The following is an 18,420-nucleotide window of genomic DNA, read 5'->3' as shown; positions in this document are numbered from 1 at the left end:
GGGGGCTGCCCTGGCACTGGGGTTAGTCTGGGGCTTGGGGCCATGAGATCTGGTTTAGTACTGGAGCAGACCTGGAGGCTTAGTCTGCAGGTACCAGCCTAAAATGTGAGGCTGTGGGGCCTGGGCAGTGTTGGGTTTTACTTGGATGGGTCAGGTATTTGTCCAAGGCAAAGTCCACTCCTCACTTCCTGCACATTTCCCCAAGTGGGAGGTATCTCTCAATATACTGTGTGCTTGAAGCTGGGGAAGAGGTGATGTGAGTAATGTAAAACTGTCCTTCCTACTGTCTTCACTATATCTTTTATTATTTCTATGTTACACACAGGTACTATAATCTATTACCTGCTTTCCTTAGTTCATGTAGTTATTTTTCTGAATGAATGGATACTTGTTCAAATTGATGGATCTCCAGGGAGACAAGTCTGGAAAGTACTATTCCATCATTTTGCTCAGGGATCACCACCACATGCTGTTTCTGACAGCTCTACAACTCTATGATGTCAAAAGCACATGAACAATAGATAAACAAGTGGTGTGGCTGTATTCCAATAAAACTTTAAAAGTAGTTGGCCAGCCTCTGGGCCATAGTTTGCCAACCCTTGGTCTATAGGGAAGGGTAAAATTAATCATTTTAATTGTGATGGCTACTTATTTGTTATTTAAGTGTTAAGAAGGAAATAAACAAGGACCTCATACAGAACCACTTTGGTATTTTTACTTTTAGATAAGTAAGGGGCTCACCCTGGAGAACATTTAAACTGAAGGATAAGAAATAAGTAGCCAGGTAGGAGGGTGGGAAAAGTATTCTAGAAAAAGACACATGAAGTGCCTGAGGTGAGCAGAATCTTGACAAAACATCACAAAACTTAGTGCTTCCATGAAAAACCATTTTATTATATTTCAAGATTTAGTGAATCAAAATTTAGATGTGGTCCAGGTGTGTAATTCTGTTCCATGTGACTGATGCAGATGCCTTGAGAATGCCAGATGGTATTGAGCTGGCCTGTAGGGTCTGTATGGAGTATCAAAGAGACCTTCAATGACAGGTCTGGCACCTTGGTAGGGATGACTGAAAGACGGGGCTCCATGGAACCAGAGTTCCCAAATGGGGTCTGGCCAACATGGTAGTATCAGTAGGCGAAATTCCTGCATGTTGACTCAGCCTCCCAGAGAACCATTCCAGGAGACCATGATAGAAAGTGCAAGGCCTCTATCTCCCCTTGGAAATTGCACAGTGTAACTTTTGCCAAACTATGTTGGTCAAGGAAGTCATTTAAAGCCAGCCAAAGGCCAGGCGCGGTGGCTCATGCCTGTCATCCCAGAACTTTGGGAGGATGACGCAGGCAGATCACTTGAGGTCAGGAGTTTGAGACCAGCTTGGCCAACATGGTGAAATCTGGTCTCTACTAAAACACAAAAATCAGCTGAGCATGGTGGAGCACACCTGTAGTCCCAGCTTCTTGGGAGGCTGAGGCAGGAAAATTGCTTGAACCTGGGAGGCAGAGGTTGCAATAAGCCGAGATCATGCCACTGCACTCCAGCCTGGGTGACCGAGTGTGAGACTCTGTCTCTAAATAAATAAATAAATAAAGCCAAGATTCAGGGGTAGGGAAATTAGATTCCATTTCTTGATGGGGTGATGAGGAATAGGGCAGAGGACTAGCAAATAACTTGTAGTCAACTTTAACCTACTAAAGTATGGTCTATAAATGGAAAAGGCCGTGTGGGCGCACCAGAGTAAGAGGAGATTAAGGTGGAGATGTAGGTGGGAGTCTGATAAGATAGGACCTCACAGGCCATGTGAGGGGCTTGGAGTATGCTTTGGGGAAGTCACTCCTGATGTTGTGTGGAACATGGACTGGAAGGGGCTAGTAGAGGAAGGAGGAGACGGAGGGAGCTTCCACATAGCTACATGACAGATGGTGGTGATCTGGAGCAGGGAGGGGCAGTGGAGATGGGCAGAAAGGATGTGATTGCGTGAGATATTGGTGGTGGCATTGACAAGACCTACTGATGGACTGGTTGTGGGAGGAGGGGAGTAGGGAAGAAAGAGGATTCAAAGATGACTTTCATGTTTGTGTCTTAACGCACTGATATTGAGGATGTAGGGAAAGGCTGGTGGGTGGGGGAACAAGCTTTTGAAAGACACAGGATCAAGGAAGACATTCTGGGCAGGTTAAGACAAATTTGTAATTTGTCTGCATAAAGGTGATAGAAAAACTTAGACTGGGTGAGGTAATCCATAAAGAGAGAAAAAGAGTGCTCACGACAAGGCCCTGAGGAAGCCCAACCCCAAGAGTTTGGGTGAAGGGACAGGGCATGTAAAAGGAGACTAGGAGGAGAGAAAGCTGCTTTTAGAAAGTAGACTATGCAGAGTGCTTGTGAGGGTTTAGGTAAAACGGAGGCAGAACTGTACACTGAATTCAGTAACATGAGGTGTTTGATGACTGTGATGGCAACAATTTCAAAAAGTGTGGCATACAGGACAGGCTCAATTGGTTGAGTGAAATGGGGGAGCAGAAGGTATGAGAAGCTGGCCCTAAAGGGGCTTAGGATGATCACTAGAGAGGGCTGTTGGGTTAAGGAGTGTTTAAGGTGGGACATAGAGCATGTGGATGTTGACGGCAACAGTTAAGATGGCAAGAGGAGACAGATGGGAGGGGGATCGGGAGGAGGACCCCTGAAAAAGCACCATCCATGAGAAAAGAGGAGGGATAGGACCTTTGTAGGAGGAGGGACAGGCCTGCAGCCCAACAGGGCTCAAGAAAAACAGGAATGAGGCAAGTATAGAGGATTATGATGGCTAAATTGATGGGAAGATGATAGAATTTGAATCTTTCTTGGTGAAATGAAGTGAAACTATCAGCTAGATGTGTGTGGAGCATGTTCTCAGAAGGTATGAAGTAAACATTCACTTTGGTGTGAAAAAGCAAGTTAAGGAAACAGCAGAAGGGCAGGGCAAGGCTGAGCTCTGAGATGGTCAGTTTAGAGTAGGATGCTGGGCACTCAGGTGTGTGTGTGTTAAATGGAGATCTGCATGCACCTGTCTTCCCTCCATTAGGATTCAGGAGCTGGGATGGAGATGCTTACTGCAGTGCTGGGGTTTTGCCAGGGGAGTATAGGAGGTGAGAGAAAGATGGGGCAATTCAGATGATATGCACAGGAGAAATTGTAGTGATGAAATGTGTGGTCTGAGGATTAATCTGACCAAGATGGAAACTGAAAACTGGAGGTGACTAGGGAGGGATTAGGAAATTAGAGGTCTTGACAAGGTAGAAACTCCAGCATGGTGAGGGGCCGGGCAGGGAGGTGTATTGAGCCAGACAGGAGTGCTTTGGAAATTAAGAGGTGGAGCAATCTCAGGAAAAGGCAAAATAGAGGGTATGACCTGGAGTTGCTGGCCAGAGCCAGGGGAGGAGCCTTAAGAAGTGAGATCTAGGGTTGGTGAGGCTGGAGGGCAGGGTGAGCCTCCACGTGGGTGCTGGAGCAAGAAACCAACAGATGTTGGGGAGGATAGTGTGACCTAGGAGCCAATGTCCTTGGTGAACCACAAGGCCAGTGGCACCTGCCAGACGGGAAAACAAGCATGACAGGATAGCATCTCCCAGGTGAGAGCCTTTTGAGGAAGGGAGGGTGGGCAGTGGTCTGGAAACTAAATGCAGAGCAATGTGGTTCCCACTCTCAGCCCTTGGTCTTAGAAGAATGGGAGTATCCAGTGGGGGAACAGCTGTACAAATGAGATAGACCCCTAGAGGTTAATCGTCATCTCCTAATCTCACCCTGACCCTTTTGTCAAATGTTATCTAGATTAAACCTCAGTATAGGCAGGCTGAAGGAAATGGACATTCCAGTGGCTCCTGGGGTCCCAGCCTGTAGCAGCTTCATCTGCGCTTTGTGCACTTGCTCTCAGTCATCTCTGCAAGGGACCCTGAAGCCTGGGAGGTCGGAGTCACTGACCCTTGATGGCACTGCTGACACACCCCTTCCCTCAGGTAATTCTGGATGCATAACTCATTATGGGATGTAATCCAGGTCAACATTAATACCACCTGGAAGGTTCCGCCCTCAGCCTCACTCTGCTTGAGTATCCCAGTGATCAGTCTCTCAGGACCTGCCTACTGGGCAGCTCCTCTCTCCACTTATTTGCATTAAATTGGCTTTTTATTTAGGCCTCTGGAGATGGTTACATGGGGAGGAGCCCATGACTTTCCTGTATGATCCCTTGAATACTCTCCAAGTCAGTAGATTACTTCTCAGGCAGCCTTCATAAAAGTGTTTCAGTTTCACTGTGCTGGGGTTTGTGTTCATCTCACTCACATAGACAGTCTCTGGGTAGGCAGACGGGGGGTGATACAAGCTCACACTCTGCATTTCTCCTCCTCTTAGCCATTCCCACCCTGCTGAGGTTTAAGGAAAGCCGGGGATGATGACCCACTTAAGCTTTCCTTGGCCTTGTTAAGTCCAATCATCTGGGGCAGGAAGAAGAAGAGAAATGCTTATTGCAATCTTTGACCCCCACTAACTGCTGTGGTGACTTTGACCCAAGCCCTTGACCTCCTTTTCCTTCTCTGAAATGTTGCTGTGATTCCTGTGGTGAGATTAGATGAGGCAGCACTTGGGATAAGCGTGCAGAGAGGCATTGAGCAGTATGAAAGTACAGGATGCCATGTACTTTCCTGCTTCACAGCACATTTTGTTTCTTGCAAGGTGAGTGGCCCAGCCGCCTCCCCACAAACACCTGTTTCTGCCTTTCTCCGCATAATCAGCAAGCTGTTCCCACTTCTCAGCATTGCACTTTTCTGCTGGTGCAGAATAAAACCACTTTGAGCTCCTCCCTGTCCTGAGACAAAGTCCTCTGTGGTCACCCAGCATATGGCAAAGCTGCTGCTTTGGGCTGGAACGTTTGAGGCAACAGTGACTTCCTCCTTTCCTAGTTACCTGAACCCTTAGAGCCGGGAGCCGGCCAGTGAAACAGACAAGGGGAGGGGAAGAGAAGAGGGAAGGCATGTTTCCTTTATGAGTTTCAGTTTATTGCACAGAAATGTTTTTGAAACCTTTGTCACCAATGGACTCATGAATGGGTGTCGGAGAGTCAAAAATAGAGGAAAAAATGTAGTCTGTAAACAAATCACTGGATGGCATTAGAATTTGAGCCAAAGTAAAAGATGCTGGAGCTTGGCCCTTATCAGAGAAGTATAGAAGAGCCAGGTAGGGGATTTTATTTACAACATGTTCAATTCTGAGGAATATGGACAGGGCAGAGGAAAAAGGAAAAATGGGAAACCCCCATGGACTTAAGGCCCCACAAAGAGAAACCACGTGCCTTCTCCCCCCTTCCCTTCCGGCTTGGGCAAATGAGGCAGTTCATGCTCCCTTTAGGGGCGGAGGCAGTCTACAGGGGCCAGCTGGGCACAGATGAAATCTTGCAAAGGAACCTTTCTTACACTCGAAAAGCAAGAATAGCAAAGGGACTTTGGGAAGGACATAAAACAAGAAAAGGAAGCTCCACACCAACGGTTCCCAGATGGAGGGAGTTTGTGTGTCTAGCGTTTTCACCAACGTGCTGCTCATCCTGATGCACAGATGCAAACTGGAGCTGCTGCCTGTGCCCTCACCATGGGCATGTACCCACCACAGGCATTCCCAGGTGACGCAGGGGCGGAGGATTCCCTCTTTCCACTCAGGATCACAACCCCTGGATGGGGTTTTCAACAAGTATAGAAAGCTCCTGGATGCAGCCAAGACTCTCACCCACAGTCCCAATCCTCCCACCTTCTTCAGGTCTCTAGAAGACAGAACAGATGGGTTTACAACATCCTGTTATCCTCACTAGTCCTAGGCTGTGGATGTAGGGAAAGGCCAGGTAAACAAGGAAGGGAGAACAGTTGAATCACGCCAATTGTTTGAAACCAAAATTGCAGAACTGCCCCCAATTAAGTAAACACCAAGGAACATAGGTCTGTTCCAGAAATACTACAAAATAGAAGAGTATGTGAGCACCAGATGCACGTGATAAAGACCATGCTCTGGAAGATTCATTCCAAGGAGTAGAAGCAGTATTTGCTCAGGGCATTTAAGGAGAGCACGGACTCTGGAATGAGGGGAGAGAAAAGATAGGACATGCAGGAACAGCTGGCAACACCAAGGAAAGGATTTAAGGAGAGAGATCTCTGTATTGGAGAACTTAACATTACCCTAGAAACAGCAAGAGCATCATCCAGCCCAGGAAAATCCTACCTCTGATGTGGAGACCAGGCTTAGGAAAATCCCCTAGAACCCAGAGAAAAAGTGCAAACAAGGAAAATGGCCAAAGAGAACATTGTAGATACAGAGATCAGACAATGAGAATCCAGAGTCTTGTTAAGTGATAAAGAGAAAGAGAAATACTGCTTGGGAAGAAAAGGTACCTTAACAGGAACACCATTTTAGAGGAAACAAGAAGAAAAGTTTCCTAAACTCAAAAGATACTACACCAGAAGTGGGAAGTACTCACTGTGTTCAGGGGAACAAAAAGATACAAACTGAAAAACAACATCAGAATGCTTTTCACGTGAAAAACATTTGTAAGGTAGGATAATTAGGCCACTTACTACAACACAAACTGTATGTCTATCTAAATTGATGTGCAAAAGCAGGGATACGCTTGGATTTACTGGAAAACCATACAGGTGTTTTTCAGGAATGCACAAAATGAATCAAAGTAAATAACATCAGGAAAATTGTGTAAGAAATCTGTGAGCTGTTGTGAGGCAGTGGGTCCTATTATGTACAAATTTAATGCTGAGTTACTGTGTTACGGCTATCAATATGTTACCAATACATGGAAATGTGTGTAATATAAAAAATAAATAATGTGATTAACATGATAGCCCCCCAGTTCTAGGTCATTCCATGAAAGTTAGATAATAGGGAGTATGGGGAAGAAGAATAAAAATGTGCTAATTATGTGAGGGGATGAGTAGCATGATTTAGTTTTTGAAGATGGTAAGAGTCTTCGTGAAATTTTACTACTTTAAGGGACATACCAAAGCAACAGATTCTGCTGAATATGGAAGAATGGGAAAGAATGTCAGGGAACTACAGTCAAAGGTAAGAAATCATCATAATATTAATATCAAAATTGAATGTCAAATGCATTAGAATTATTTAATTGACTAGATTATCTACAATGATCATAATTACCAACTTCAGATTATATATAGCATGATCTGCAAATGTAGGATGAAATTAACAAAATAGATTGAGGAGTGCAAACACACTTCCTTTGGTGCTCGACAGATAAAATGTCAGCTTTTTTTTTTTTTTTTAATTGAGACGGAATCTCACTCTGTTACCCAGGCTGGAGTGCAGTGGCGCGATCTCAGCTCACTGCAACCTCTGTCTCCCAGGTTCAAGCGATTCTCCTGCTTCAGCCTCCCAAGTAGCTGAGACCACAGGCACATGCCACCACACCCGGCTAATTTTTTTGTATTTTTAGTAGAGATGGGGTTTCACTGTGTTAGGCAGGATGGTCTCGATCTCCTGACCTCATGATCCGCCTGCCTCAGCTTCCCAAAGTGCTGGGATTACAGGCGTGAGCCACTGCACCCAGCCAAAATGTCAGCTTCTAAGTATGCATATCTGTATCTAAAGAGAATAAAAATGAAAATGATGATGAAAACAATTAACATTTGGGGGATATTTACTGTGTGGCAGGCAGTATTATAAGTTCTTTTCATATATTAACATATTTAGTCCTTAGGACAACCTTATGTTATAGGGATACTATTGTCTCTATACTCCAAATAGACCCAGCACAAAGGCCAAAAATATAATTGATATACTTTGCATAACAGATAAATATTGTACTCTGGAACTTCAGAGAATATACCTTTAAGGGCTCAGGAAGCATTTACCAAATTAGTCGTATATTGGACCTTATCAAACCTCAGTAAATCCTCTCAAATCTTCTAGTCCCCCTCAGAAATCATAGATCACATTGTTCTAGACCACCTCATGTAGTAAAACTAAAAATATATGACAGGGATAGAAACTCTGAAATGGTCTTGTTTATGTGTTTTCTTACTGTTTGAATCTTGTACAATATGTATGTATTCTATGGTCATAAAATGACAGTTAAAAAGTAAACAATTTTTTTTTCTTATATGTATACAGAAACTAACCCTAATAAAAAGCAAAACAAAAAGGATTCTTGGGTGGGCAAGGATCCATCCCAGGAGGAATACTGGGGTAATCTGTGGAGTTGAGGAAAGATCTCTTCTCCAGCCCGAAATGAACAAAATCAGAGCAGAGCCTGCCTGCCTGAGTCTGAGCCATGTGCTCACATGGATCCCCCTGTGCTGATTGGAATATGCAGTCTGACTGGTCAGGCCTGGATCCTCTGCCCTCACTGTGGCCAGGGGAATGGAGAGCTGTGCTTGGCAATCTCACCAGATCAAGATTTAGGGAAGCAGCAGTTCTCTAAGGGAGGCGGCAGTGTATAGCACAAACACCTGATGTCCACCACAGAGGAAAAAAACAAGGCCAGGTATACTACCTACCCCTTTGTTCCAGTAGGCATGCGTGATTCATTAATTCTTTGGTGTATGAACTACAGGTCTACTATCTTCAACCGTAAGATTTGCTCCATGGTACTATGCAGTCTCCACGAGGATCATAATATTCCAAAAAGATGTGTCACCTGCATTTCAATCACCTCCTCTTTAGTTTCTTACCCTCCAAACCAACGGGAGCTAAGAAAGCCATTTTGATCTCACGCTACTGGCGACGTACTTCCCACTCTTCTTTCCCCTGGTTACTACCCATCACCCTCCCATTGCTCCACCCCTCCACATGGTACCTCATTAACTCTGAGTCTCAGTTTCAGTGTCACTTCCTAAGGGAAGCATTCTTTATACCCTGACCTTCCAGACCAGATTAATTTCACCTTTTCTTCAAATCACTTATGGCCATTTCAAATCATTCATTCGTATGTGACTTTTTGATTACTGTTTTTGTCCTCATATACTCATCAATGTTCTTGGATAGAAACAATAGAAATCATTGGGTGTGGTGGCTCACGCCGGTAATCCTAGCACTTTGAGAGGCCAAGGTGGCTGGATCACTTGAGGTCCGGAGTTTGAGACCAGCCTGGCCAACGTGGCAAAACCCCATCTCTACTAAAAATACAAAAATTAGCCGAGCGTGGTGGCGTGCACCTGGAATCCCAGCTACTCAGGAGGCTGAGGCAGGAAAATCGCTTGAACCTGAGAAGTGGAGGTTTGCCATGAGCCAAGATTGCGCCACAGCCCTCCAGCCTGGGTGACAGAGCAAGACTCTGCCTCCAAAAAAAAGAAAAGAAAAGAAAGAAACAATAGAAATGGATTATGGTATATTTATGACAAAATTTAATTTATTAGGAAGCTCACAGTTTTAATGGGAGGCTGGAGAACAAGGATGAGATAGGGATGAGGGTTGGTGAGGCACAGCCAGCACCTTTCTAGGGATAGTGGGCTTAGGATGCTGCCACCTGAGCCTTCAAAACTGGATATTTACCATTGTGCTACTGGAACCACCACCACTGGCACTCATTACTGGCCTACTGAACCCTTAACTCTGATCATATATCTTGTGTCACTTCTCCAGAGTCAGTATTCTGAGCAGGATCATTTCATTGGCTGTGCTGTGCTTTGGTCATAAGCCTCCTTTCAATTACCCAAGGGCCAGAGAGGGAATATCTGCCCACTCTTAGTTTCATAGCAGAAGAGGGACTTTGCTTATTAGTATTCTTTTCAATGGCCCAGAATTGGAAACAACCAAAATGTCTCTCAATAGGTGAATTTCCCTGACAAGAAGTCCTTTGTGCTAAGTCCCAAATGGCTCCAGCTGGTTGCTCTCTACCGGTAGAACCTCCTTCTCCTTCCCCCATAGTATATTTGTCTAAATCAGTGGTTCTCAACCTTGGCTCTGCATTCAAAGCATCTGGAAAATCTGATGGGGATTAAGTGGACTGGTTTAAAATTACCTGGCAGATGGCAGATGGTGGTTTGTAGTCTTCTTCCTGCTTAAAAATGAAGACCAGACCCTTACCTCTCTCTCCCTCTCCTTGACCAAAGGGATTCTGTCTGTGAAAGAATTTTGTGAAATGCAAAGTTTTATTCAAATGTAAATGATAACCTTTACCTTTACTTCATGAGATGCCCAAGATCTTTTCATTTTTAACTTTTTACTATGGAAACATCAAGCTATATAAAAGTAAAAGTAAGCAGAATAACATAAGTCCTTAATAGCCCCATCATCACCCAGCTTCAAAAATTATCAATTCATGGCCAATTTTATTTTATTTATAACTTCAGCCTCTGCCCCCTCATTGAATTACTTTTATCACGTCGTTCACAACTGTTTTAGTATGTATCTCTAATAGATAAAGAACCCTAACAAAACAGCCACCATACTATTAGCACCTCAAACAATGATCAATAAATTTGTTTGGACAAATTAGGATTCAAATAAACCAACTGCTTCAATTGGTATGTTTCCTCAGTCTCTTAATGTATAGATTCTGCCACCATGTCTTTTTTCCCTTTGTAATTTATTTATTAAAGAAATCAGGTCATTTTTCCTTTAAATTTTTGTTCATTATATATTTCACTGTTTGTATTCTCCTGATTTAAAACAAACCTATTTTTTAGAAGTTTTACATCTACAGAAAATTTATAAAAATAGTACAGAGAGTTCCCATATACTCTACCTACTTCACCCTATAATTAACATCTACATTATTATAAAACATTTCTTATAATAATAAATCAATTTTGATACATTATCATCAACCAAAATCTATGCTTTATTCAGATTTCCTTAGTTTTTCTCTAATGTCCTTTTTCTTCTCTAGGATACCACATTCCATTTAGTCACGTTATGTCTTCTTAGGCTCATCTTTGTTGTGAGAATTTCTCAGACTTTCATTATGCTTCATGATTGTTATAGACTGAATATTTTTGTTCTCAAATTCTTACATTGAAATCCTAACTCCAATTGTATTGATATTTGGAAGTAGGGCCTTTGTAAAGTTATTAGGTCATGAGGTCAGAGCTCTCATGACTGAAATGAGTGACTTCATAAAAGAGACCCTAGAGAGCTCCCTCACCCCTTCTCACACGGAGGTTTCAGCACAAGACTATCTTCTATGAACCCAGAAGTGGACCCTCAGTAGGCACCAAATCTGCCAGTACCTGGATCTTGTACTTCTCAGGCTCCGGAACTGGGAGAAATCAAGTATTTATTGTTTCTCAGCCGCCCAATCTGTGGTATTTTGTTCCAGCAGCTGTAATGGACTAAGATAATAACAATTTTGAGGCTTACTGGTCAGGTATTGTGTAGAATGTCCCTTCACTGGGATTTGCTTGGTGCTCTTCTCATGGTTAGAGAAGGATTATGTCTTTTTGGAGGAAAACCACAGACAAAAGTACCATTTTCATTACTTCGTATTAAGGGTACATTCTACCAACATGACTTGTCAATGATGATTTTGACCTTGATCATGTGTTCAAGGTAGTGTTTGTCAGGTTTCTCCACAAAGTTACAAAGTTACTCCTTCTCCTGTTTTCATACTGCACTCTTTGGAAGGAAGTCATTATTCACAACCCACAAGGAGTGGGGAGTTATGCTCCACCTCCTTGAGGGCAGAGTAGCTACATGAATTATTTCCAGTTCTTTTGCACAGGATGTTTTTCTCTTCTCCATTTATTTACTAATATATTTTCATTATTTATTTGTATTATCAGTATGGGCCTGTAGATATTTATTTGATACTTCAAGTTATAATCCAATACTACTTATTTTGTTGCTCAAATTCTTTCAGCTTTGACCACTAGAAACATTTTCAGTTGGTCCCTGTGTCCCTGTTTCTTTGACACACCTCCATCGATATAGATTTTTGTCCTTTTTTATTTGGTGAACTTCCTTAATTTCTGGCATCACAAGATGCTTTAGGCTTATTGTATATCCATGTTGCATATTTCCAATGTTAGAATCAGCCATTTCTCCAAAGGGCTTTGATTCCTTTTATGGAAAATGGTGTTAGAAACCAAAATGTGGCAGTTGCTGTGTTTGTTGCTATTGGAATATCATTGCTTCTAAGTCCACTCAGCTGACAGAGGAAGGAAATATGTGTGCACACTAACCTTTGTATGTACACATATGTGTGTGCATGTGTGTGTGTGTATATATATATATATAGCCATATCTACATCAAGCTAAAAATGAATTCATACTGATGTTTCAAACTCTAATCTATTACTACATACATCATTTTAGTTTCTTCCTAATATTTTAAATAGGTATTCGTTTGAATTTCTTATAAATTGTTAGATTAAGATGATAGTTCAATATTTTGGCAGAAATAATCCAAAGGAGGTAGTGTGCTCTTTCATCACAATGTGTATAACAACTGTCTATTCATGATGTTAGCAACCAATGATAATCATTCCCTAGATTCCATTAATTCTCTAAAGTTTAACAAATGTTAAAATTTTGATTGGCTCTGTCCTTCCTCTTTGACTACCTGAAATACTTTGTGAGATAAATTTCCTCTCATTCCCTAGATTCCATTAATTCTTTAAAGTTTAACAAATGTTAAATTTTTGATTGGTTCTGTCCTTCGTCTTTGATTACCTGGAATACTTTGTGAGAAAAATTTCCTCTCATTAACTATGTGGTGGCCCTGAGGAAGAGCTCACATAAAAAAGGCAAGATAAATGCTTAGTTCTTTTCATTATTATTTTTAAAAAATAGATTGGTTTTCTAGAATCCTCCCGGGTTGACCACAGAGTTATTTTTGGCTCCAGGTACCACTATGAACTTGGAGCAGCTCTTTAGGTACATGGCTCAGCCCTCTACCTGCAGCCTTGAGTCCTGGGCATTCTGCCTTAGGATAGTGGAATGGGGGATGGTTGGTGGGGGTGGGGAGGTAGGGCAGAGGCAAAGAAGGATTTGAAAGGGATGGCAAGGTTGGGGGCTCTAAAGGATTTCCATATTTATCATATTCATCTAGAAAAAGCTCTGATCTCCAAAATCGTTAAAACTCGTATAGCTGTTGCCTTGGTTTTACAGTTTTTCATGTTGCCTTCGAAATCTTTGAAGTACATCTTTAAAAGTCCATCTTTAAAGTCTCCTCAAGTAACCAGGAAAGAAAGAACAGCCTGAAGATCTGGAAAGGGCATGTTTGATCCTAAATCATTAAAGGTAGCCTATCTAGGAGAAAAACCAAGTCGCCTTTGGAATGCTAGTGGAAGGGGGAAGGCCCTGGTCCTCCACCCTGGTTATTAGTTACCTAAAATACATTTTAAAAACCACATATGACCCCCTGCATGACCCCCATACATTCTGATTCAATTGGTCTGTGGTAGGAAAAAGTGGCAGCTTTTAAAAATTTTTATAAGCTTTTCGCGAGGTGACTCTAATGTTAAAGCAGGGCTATTTCCAAACCCCCTAGAACTCCAGCAGGCTAATGATAGTTGTGTCATATCTACAGATTCATCACCTTAATGCAGTTGCTTCATGTTAGTAGATAATATCTCTGCCCCACAACTCAGAAGACTAAGCTAGGAAAGATGATGTCATACAGTCTCATCCCTCCTTCGAACACTGGAGCCTGATGAGTGCAGCTCATTTCCAACACTTGGGTCTTTATTTATTATTATTATTTTTTGTAGAGATGGGGTCTCGCTATGTTGCCCAGACTGGTCTCGAATTCATGACCTCGAATGATCCTCTCACCTCGCCTCTCACAGTGCTGGGAATATAGGTATGAGCCACTGTGTCCAGCCCTGGGTCCTCAACGTAAGACATAGCACTGTGCCCCAACCCTCAACTCCAAGAATGGCTACATTTACTTTCTGCCTGGCACTGTTATAAGTGCTTTACATAGCTCAGCATCCCTAATAGGTTGGTATCATCTCCACTTAACAGATGAGCTGCTGGGATCTGAGAGAGTTAAGTGACTTGTTAAGGGCACAAGCCTGTTTCTGGGTGGGTCCGGACTCTTTCCCACCACATGCTGTCACTTACAGCCTGTGACTTTATGCCCAGGCCCCCTCAAGGAGCTGCCTTCTGCTTTCTATTGCATAATCAATATCGACACCTGGTGTAGGGGCGCTCTACAGGTTGGGGAAGACCTGGCCTGGAGTGAGGGATCCTAAATCCCTGCTCCTCAACATCAGGCCCTGAGTAGGCCTCTGCCCTTGTGGTAGGGTAACCCACCCTCCTTGACAGCTCAAAGGTCTGAAGGTGTTTGAGGGAAAGATTAGAAAGCCTAGGAGGCTTCTACCTCTCACCCCTCCTCACTCCCAGTCCTGGGCCACAGGATTTCACTTACAGCTCCTTCCACCCCCACACTTCCCCTGAAAATCTCACTGCCCTGTGACTTCCCCATGTGCCATTTCCTGTGCGTCAGACCCCCACGATCAGCTGCCCACTGCCTATGGCCACCCCAATTCCTGACTAGAACTACACTTACCACTGCTCACCCTTCTCCTACTCTCCCCCTCTCAGAAAATGACACCACATCCAGGAAACTCTGAACCACCACTAGCCCAGCGCTCCCTCTTCCCCATTCACTCAGTCACCAAGTCCCCTCAGTTTCACCACTCAAGATAGTTGTTAGACCATGGCGCCTCTCCATCCCCATTTCCCTAGGATGGGCCTTGGTGTCTGAGGCCAACCCTGCCTCATTTCCTCCTAAAGCCCACCCAGGCCTTGTGCTTTGTGTACCACCACACCCAACCAAATGTACTTATTGCTTCTTTGGCTCCCAGCACTCAACTGAGAGCCCCAGCTCTTCCTCACCTGCTGGGACACTCCAGCTGACTCCAGATTGTGACATAGGCGTTTATGTACCAGCCTTGTTCCAGGTTCAGGGCGCTGCCATACCTTCAGCCCCGCCCCGCCGCAAGCCTCATTTCCTCCGAACCCAACCCAGGCCTTGTGCTTTGTGTACCACGAAACCCAACCAAAGCTACTTCCCTGACTTGCTCTTTCGGCTCCCAGGAACCTTTATGTACTGGCTTTGCTCCAGGTTCAGGGCGCGGCCACACCCCCAGCCCCGCCCCACCGCAGGCCCAACCCAGAGGCTGCTTTCCGTTTCCCTAGCGTTCCTGGGCCCTGGACTTCAACCCGGTCTGCAAGTCCCGCCCTGATTAGCTGCCTCCCGCACCAGTCGCGGCGCCGGGTCCTAAGGCGCCTAGGTTCCTCCCCTTATTCCTGCAGGGATTGGGCCTTGCGGCACCGCCCAGGCTCGGATTGGTCCGAGGTGAGACCCGCCCCTCTGCCCACTTGGGTCTTCCGGACAGCAGAGGAGCAGTGTCCGGCCATGGCCGGGGCCCGCAGGCTGGAGCTGGGCGAGGCCCTGGCGCTGGGGTCGGGTTGGCGTCATGCGTGCCATGCTCTCCTCTACGCGCCGGACCCTGGCATGCTCTTCGGCCGCATCCCGCTGCGCTACGCCGTACTGGTGAGAAGGGGGCGCGCCCGGCCACTTTCTGCCTGAGCCCCGCACCCTCTCTGGGGGTCTCTTCTGGGGCTCCCCTGCCAATCCCTGCCTCCCCCTCTCGCAGATGCAGATGCGCTTCGATGGACGCCTGGGCTTCCCCGGCGGATTCGTGGACACGCAGGACAGCAGCCTAGAGGACGGGCTGAACCGCGAGCTGCGCGAGGAGCTCGGCGAGGCGGCGGCCGCTTTCCGCGTGGAGCGCACTGACTACCGCAGCTCCCACGCCGGGTCAGGGCCACGCGTTGTGGCCCACTTCTATGCCAAGCGTCTGACGCTCGAGCAGCTGTTGGCTGTGGAGGCCGGCGCAACACGCGCCAAGGACCACGGGCTGGAGGTGGGGCCAGCCTGGGACTCTGTCCCTTTCCCAATTTCCTCTTCTCCCAAAGCTTTCTCTACCCCAAGAAAGCATCCCTGGAGAAAAGTCTTTGCCCCTCTGACCTTGCCCTCTCCCCAGTTTTCTTGGTGGAGTTGAGATCGTGGTCATCTCTACTTCGAATTAGTACTGCCAACCTGGGCTTTGTGTAAAGGTCTTTCCCACCCTTTACCAGGAGAGATCCTTTCTAGAACACACTCATCCGTGTCTCTCTGCTGTTCCCTGTTGACAGTGTGATAGATGATCACATTATCTAGATGTGGGAACCTAGGTTTTATTCTTGGGGTTTGCTTTTCTTGTGTAGGAGATGTGGCCCTGATATTTCAGGCAGGGCTAGTAGATAGATTATGTATGAAAGTGGTTCTCAAAATTTGGCAGGTAGCAGAATCATCTGGGCGTCTTATTAAAATAGCGATTTCTCTCAGCATTCCTGCATTGGTGGCGGGGCGGGGGGAGAGGAAACCTGACAATTTGCAATTTTCAAAAGTTCCCAAATAATACTGATGCAGATAATCCGAGGACCACATTTTGACAACCACTGGTGAAAGGGTATGAATACATCTTCGAGACAGGAGCCATTAGAGGTTTAGAAGCAGATGTGGGAAAGATTAATTGATAGAGCTAGATAACATGTTTTGGGTCATTTTCCTGCAGAAGGTTGAGCCACTAGGCTTTAGTGAGGTGTGAGCCTTGGGCCTGTTTCTGCTGGAGTATTAAGGGGTGAGGCCTCTGCTCTAGAAATATGTGCTGGAGAGAGGATGGAGTTAAGGGAATGAGCCACCTGGGGCCCCAGTGTCTCCTGTCTCCTTCCTTTTACAGGTGCTGGGCCTGGTGCGAGTGCCCCTGTATACCCTGCGGGATGGTGTGGGAGGCCTGCCTACCTTCCTGGAGAATTCCTTTATTGGCTCTGCCCGGGAGCAGTTACTTGAAGCTCTCCAAGACTTGGGACTGCTGCAGTCTGGCTCTATTTCAGGCCTTAAGATTCCAGCTCATCACTAGAGGCAGCCCTCCATGGACCCATGGAAACTGAGATGAGGACCTTGGTACTAGGGAAGGAGGGAAGGACGTGGGAATGTTTTCTTATTGGACCTGAGAGATGACACATGATACCAGATTAAAAGAAGGAGAAGTGTGTACCATATGTTTTGAGCAGAGGCACCTCCAACTCATGGCATCAGGGGCAAAAATTCACAGCTCATCCCAGGCACGCTGGCAGGTTCTCAGAGCCTGCCTCCTCCCTGTTTATATGCATACAGCCTAGTAACCCCCAGGCATGCAAATATACAATCTGTAATAACACACAGCCTGACACCTTCCCCTGGTCATGTCCAGTGTAACCATGAAGTGGCATTTGTCACCATACCCTGGTCCCCGATTGCAAGGAACTTCTGAAGCAAGGGTGAGTCCTTCCCACACTCCTCCATGGCTGCCCTCCAGGGTCTAGCCCAGCTTATTTGTTAGGGAGGATAGAGAAGCAGAGGACCCCCTGTGCTTCCTGAAAATAGACTTGCTCTTGTCTTGAGTGGTGACCAAGGCAGTTGGCTCTTAAAAGGTGGGAGAACAGCCCAACCAATCCCCAATCCTTTTCTTCTGAAACTGAGCAGGAGGGGTAAGGAAGTGACTAGGTCTCCTTGGACGGAGCACGGACATGAGACCTGTGAGTACTGGTGTCTCTCCTCCAGAGCTTTCATCTTTGGGATGCCTGAGACTCTGAGACTATCAGAAGGGAATTGACCCACCCCAGTCTAACGCTGCCCTGCCTTCACTTCATGTACATAAAGGTGGTATAAAAACATAGACTGGAGGAAGTAATCCATGGAAAGACAAAAAGAAGAGGACTCAGGACAAGTCCCTGAGGAAGCCCAATCCTAAGAGTTTGGGCAGAGGGAACCAGGCACGTTAAAGACAGAAAGTGGACTATGTGGAGGGCTTGTGAGGGTTTCACTAAAACAGAGGCAGAACTGTCCATTGAGTTCAGTAACATGAAGTGTTTGATGACTATGATGGCAGCAATTTCAGGAAGGGTGGTGTGGAAGGCAGGCTGGATTGGTTGAGTGAATGGAAAGTGGGGGAATAGAGCATGTGAGAGGTTGGCCCTATAGAGTGCTGTGGAGTCAAGGCATGTTTGAGATGGGAGGTAGAGCATGCCAATGCTGATGGCAACAGTCAAGATGGTGTGATGAGAGAGGTGGGAGGGGCATGAAGAGGAGGACCCCTGAATGAGCAGAGTTCATAAGAAAGGAGGAGGGATGGGACCTTTGTAGGAAGAGACACAGCCCTGCAGCCTCACAGAGCTCAATAAAACAGAAAAGGACAAGTATAGAAGATTAGGATGACTAAATTAATGGGGAAATGATGAAGGAGTTTGAATCTCTTCTTTGTGAAATGAAGTGAGACTATCAGCTAGATGTGGGTGGAGCACGTTCTCAGAAGGTATGAAGTAGATGTTTTCCTAGGTGTTGAAATCAGGTTGATTAAGGAAACAGCAGAAGGGCAGGGCAAGGCTGAGCTCTGAGATGGT

General features: G+C 45.4%; 1 protein-coding gene and 1 long non-coding RNA gene across 2 annotated transcripts; both read left to right on the top strand.

Moving 5' to 3' along the window:
• Nucleotides 1–11,168: 11,168 nt before the first annotated feature.
• On the top strand, nt 11,169–13,858 carry LOC103882360. Its single transcript, XR_644146.4, has 3 exons — nt 11,169–11,256; nt 13,093–13,224; nt 13,695–13,858. It is a non-coding gene; the product is annotated as an uncharacterized LOC103882360 (long non-coding RNA).
• Nucleotides 13,859–15,207: 1,349 nt separating this feature from the next.
• On the top strand, nt 15,208–17,040 carry NUDT16 (nudix hydrolase 16). The gene is made up of 3 exons (XM_003895116.5): nt 15,208–15,487; nt 15,591–15,860; nt 16,719–17,040. Exons 1-3 carry the CDS (start codon nt 15,350–15,352, stop codon nt 16,896–16,898), a joined length of 588 nt encoding a protein of 195 aa, XP_003895165.2. The 5' UTR covers nt 15,208–15,349; the 3' UTR covers nt 16,899–17,040.
• The last annotated feature ends 1,380 nt before the right edge of the window (nt 17,041–18,420 follow it).

Source organism: Papio anubis, chromosome 2, assembly GCF_008728515.1.
Source record: "Papio anubis isolate 15944 chromosome 2, Panubis1.0, whole genome shotgun sequence".
NCBI classification, from domain to species: Eukaryota; Metazoa; Chordata; class Mammalia; order Primates; family Cercopithecidae; genus Papio; species Papio anubis.
Note: the sequence above shows the minus strand (reverse complement) of the source record. Positions and strands in the feature narration are given on the sequence as shown.

Bases quoted from the DNA above. Each gene is read 5' to 3' on its own strand.
- NUDT16 (XM_003895116.5), top strand. From the start codon at position 15,350: ATGGCCGGGGCCCGCAGGCTGGAGCTGGGCGAGGCCCTGGCGCTGGGG. The intron at 15,488-15,590 runs GTGAGAAGGGGG...CCCCTCTCGCAG, and splicing joins CGCTGCGCTACGCCGTACTG to ATGCAGATGCGCTTCGATGG. The intron at 15,861-16,718 runs GTGGGGCCAGCC...TTCCTTTTACAG, and splicing joins CCAAGGACCACGGGCTGGAG to GTGCTGGGCCTGGTGCGAGT.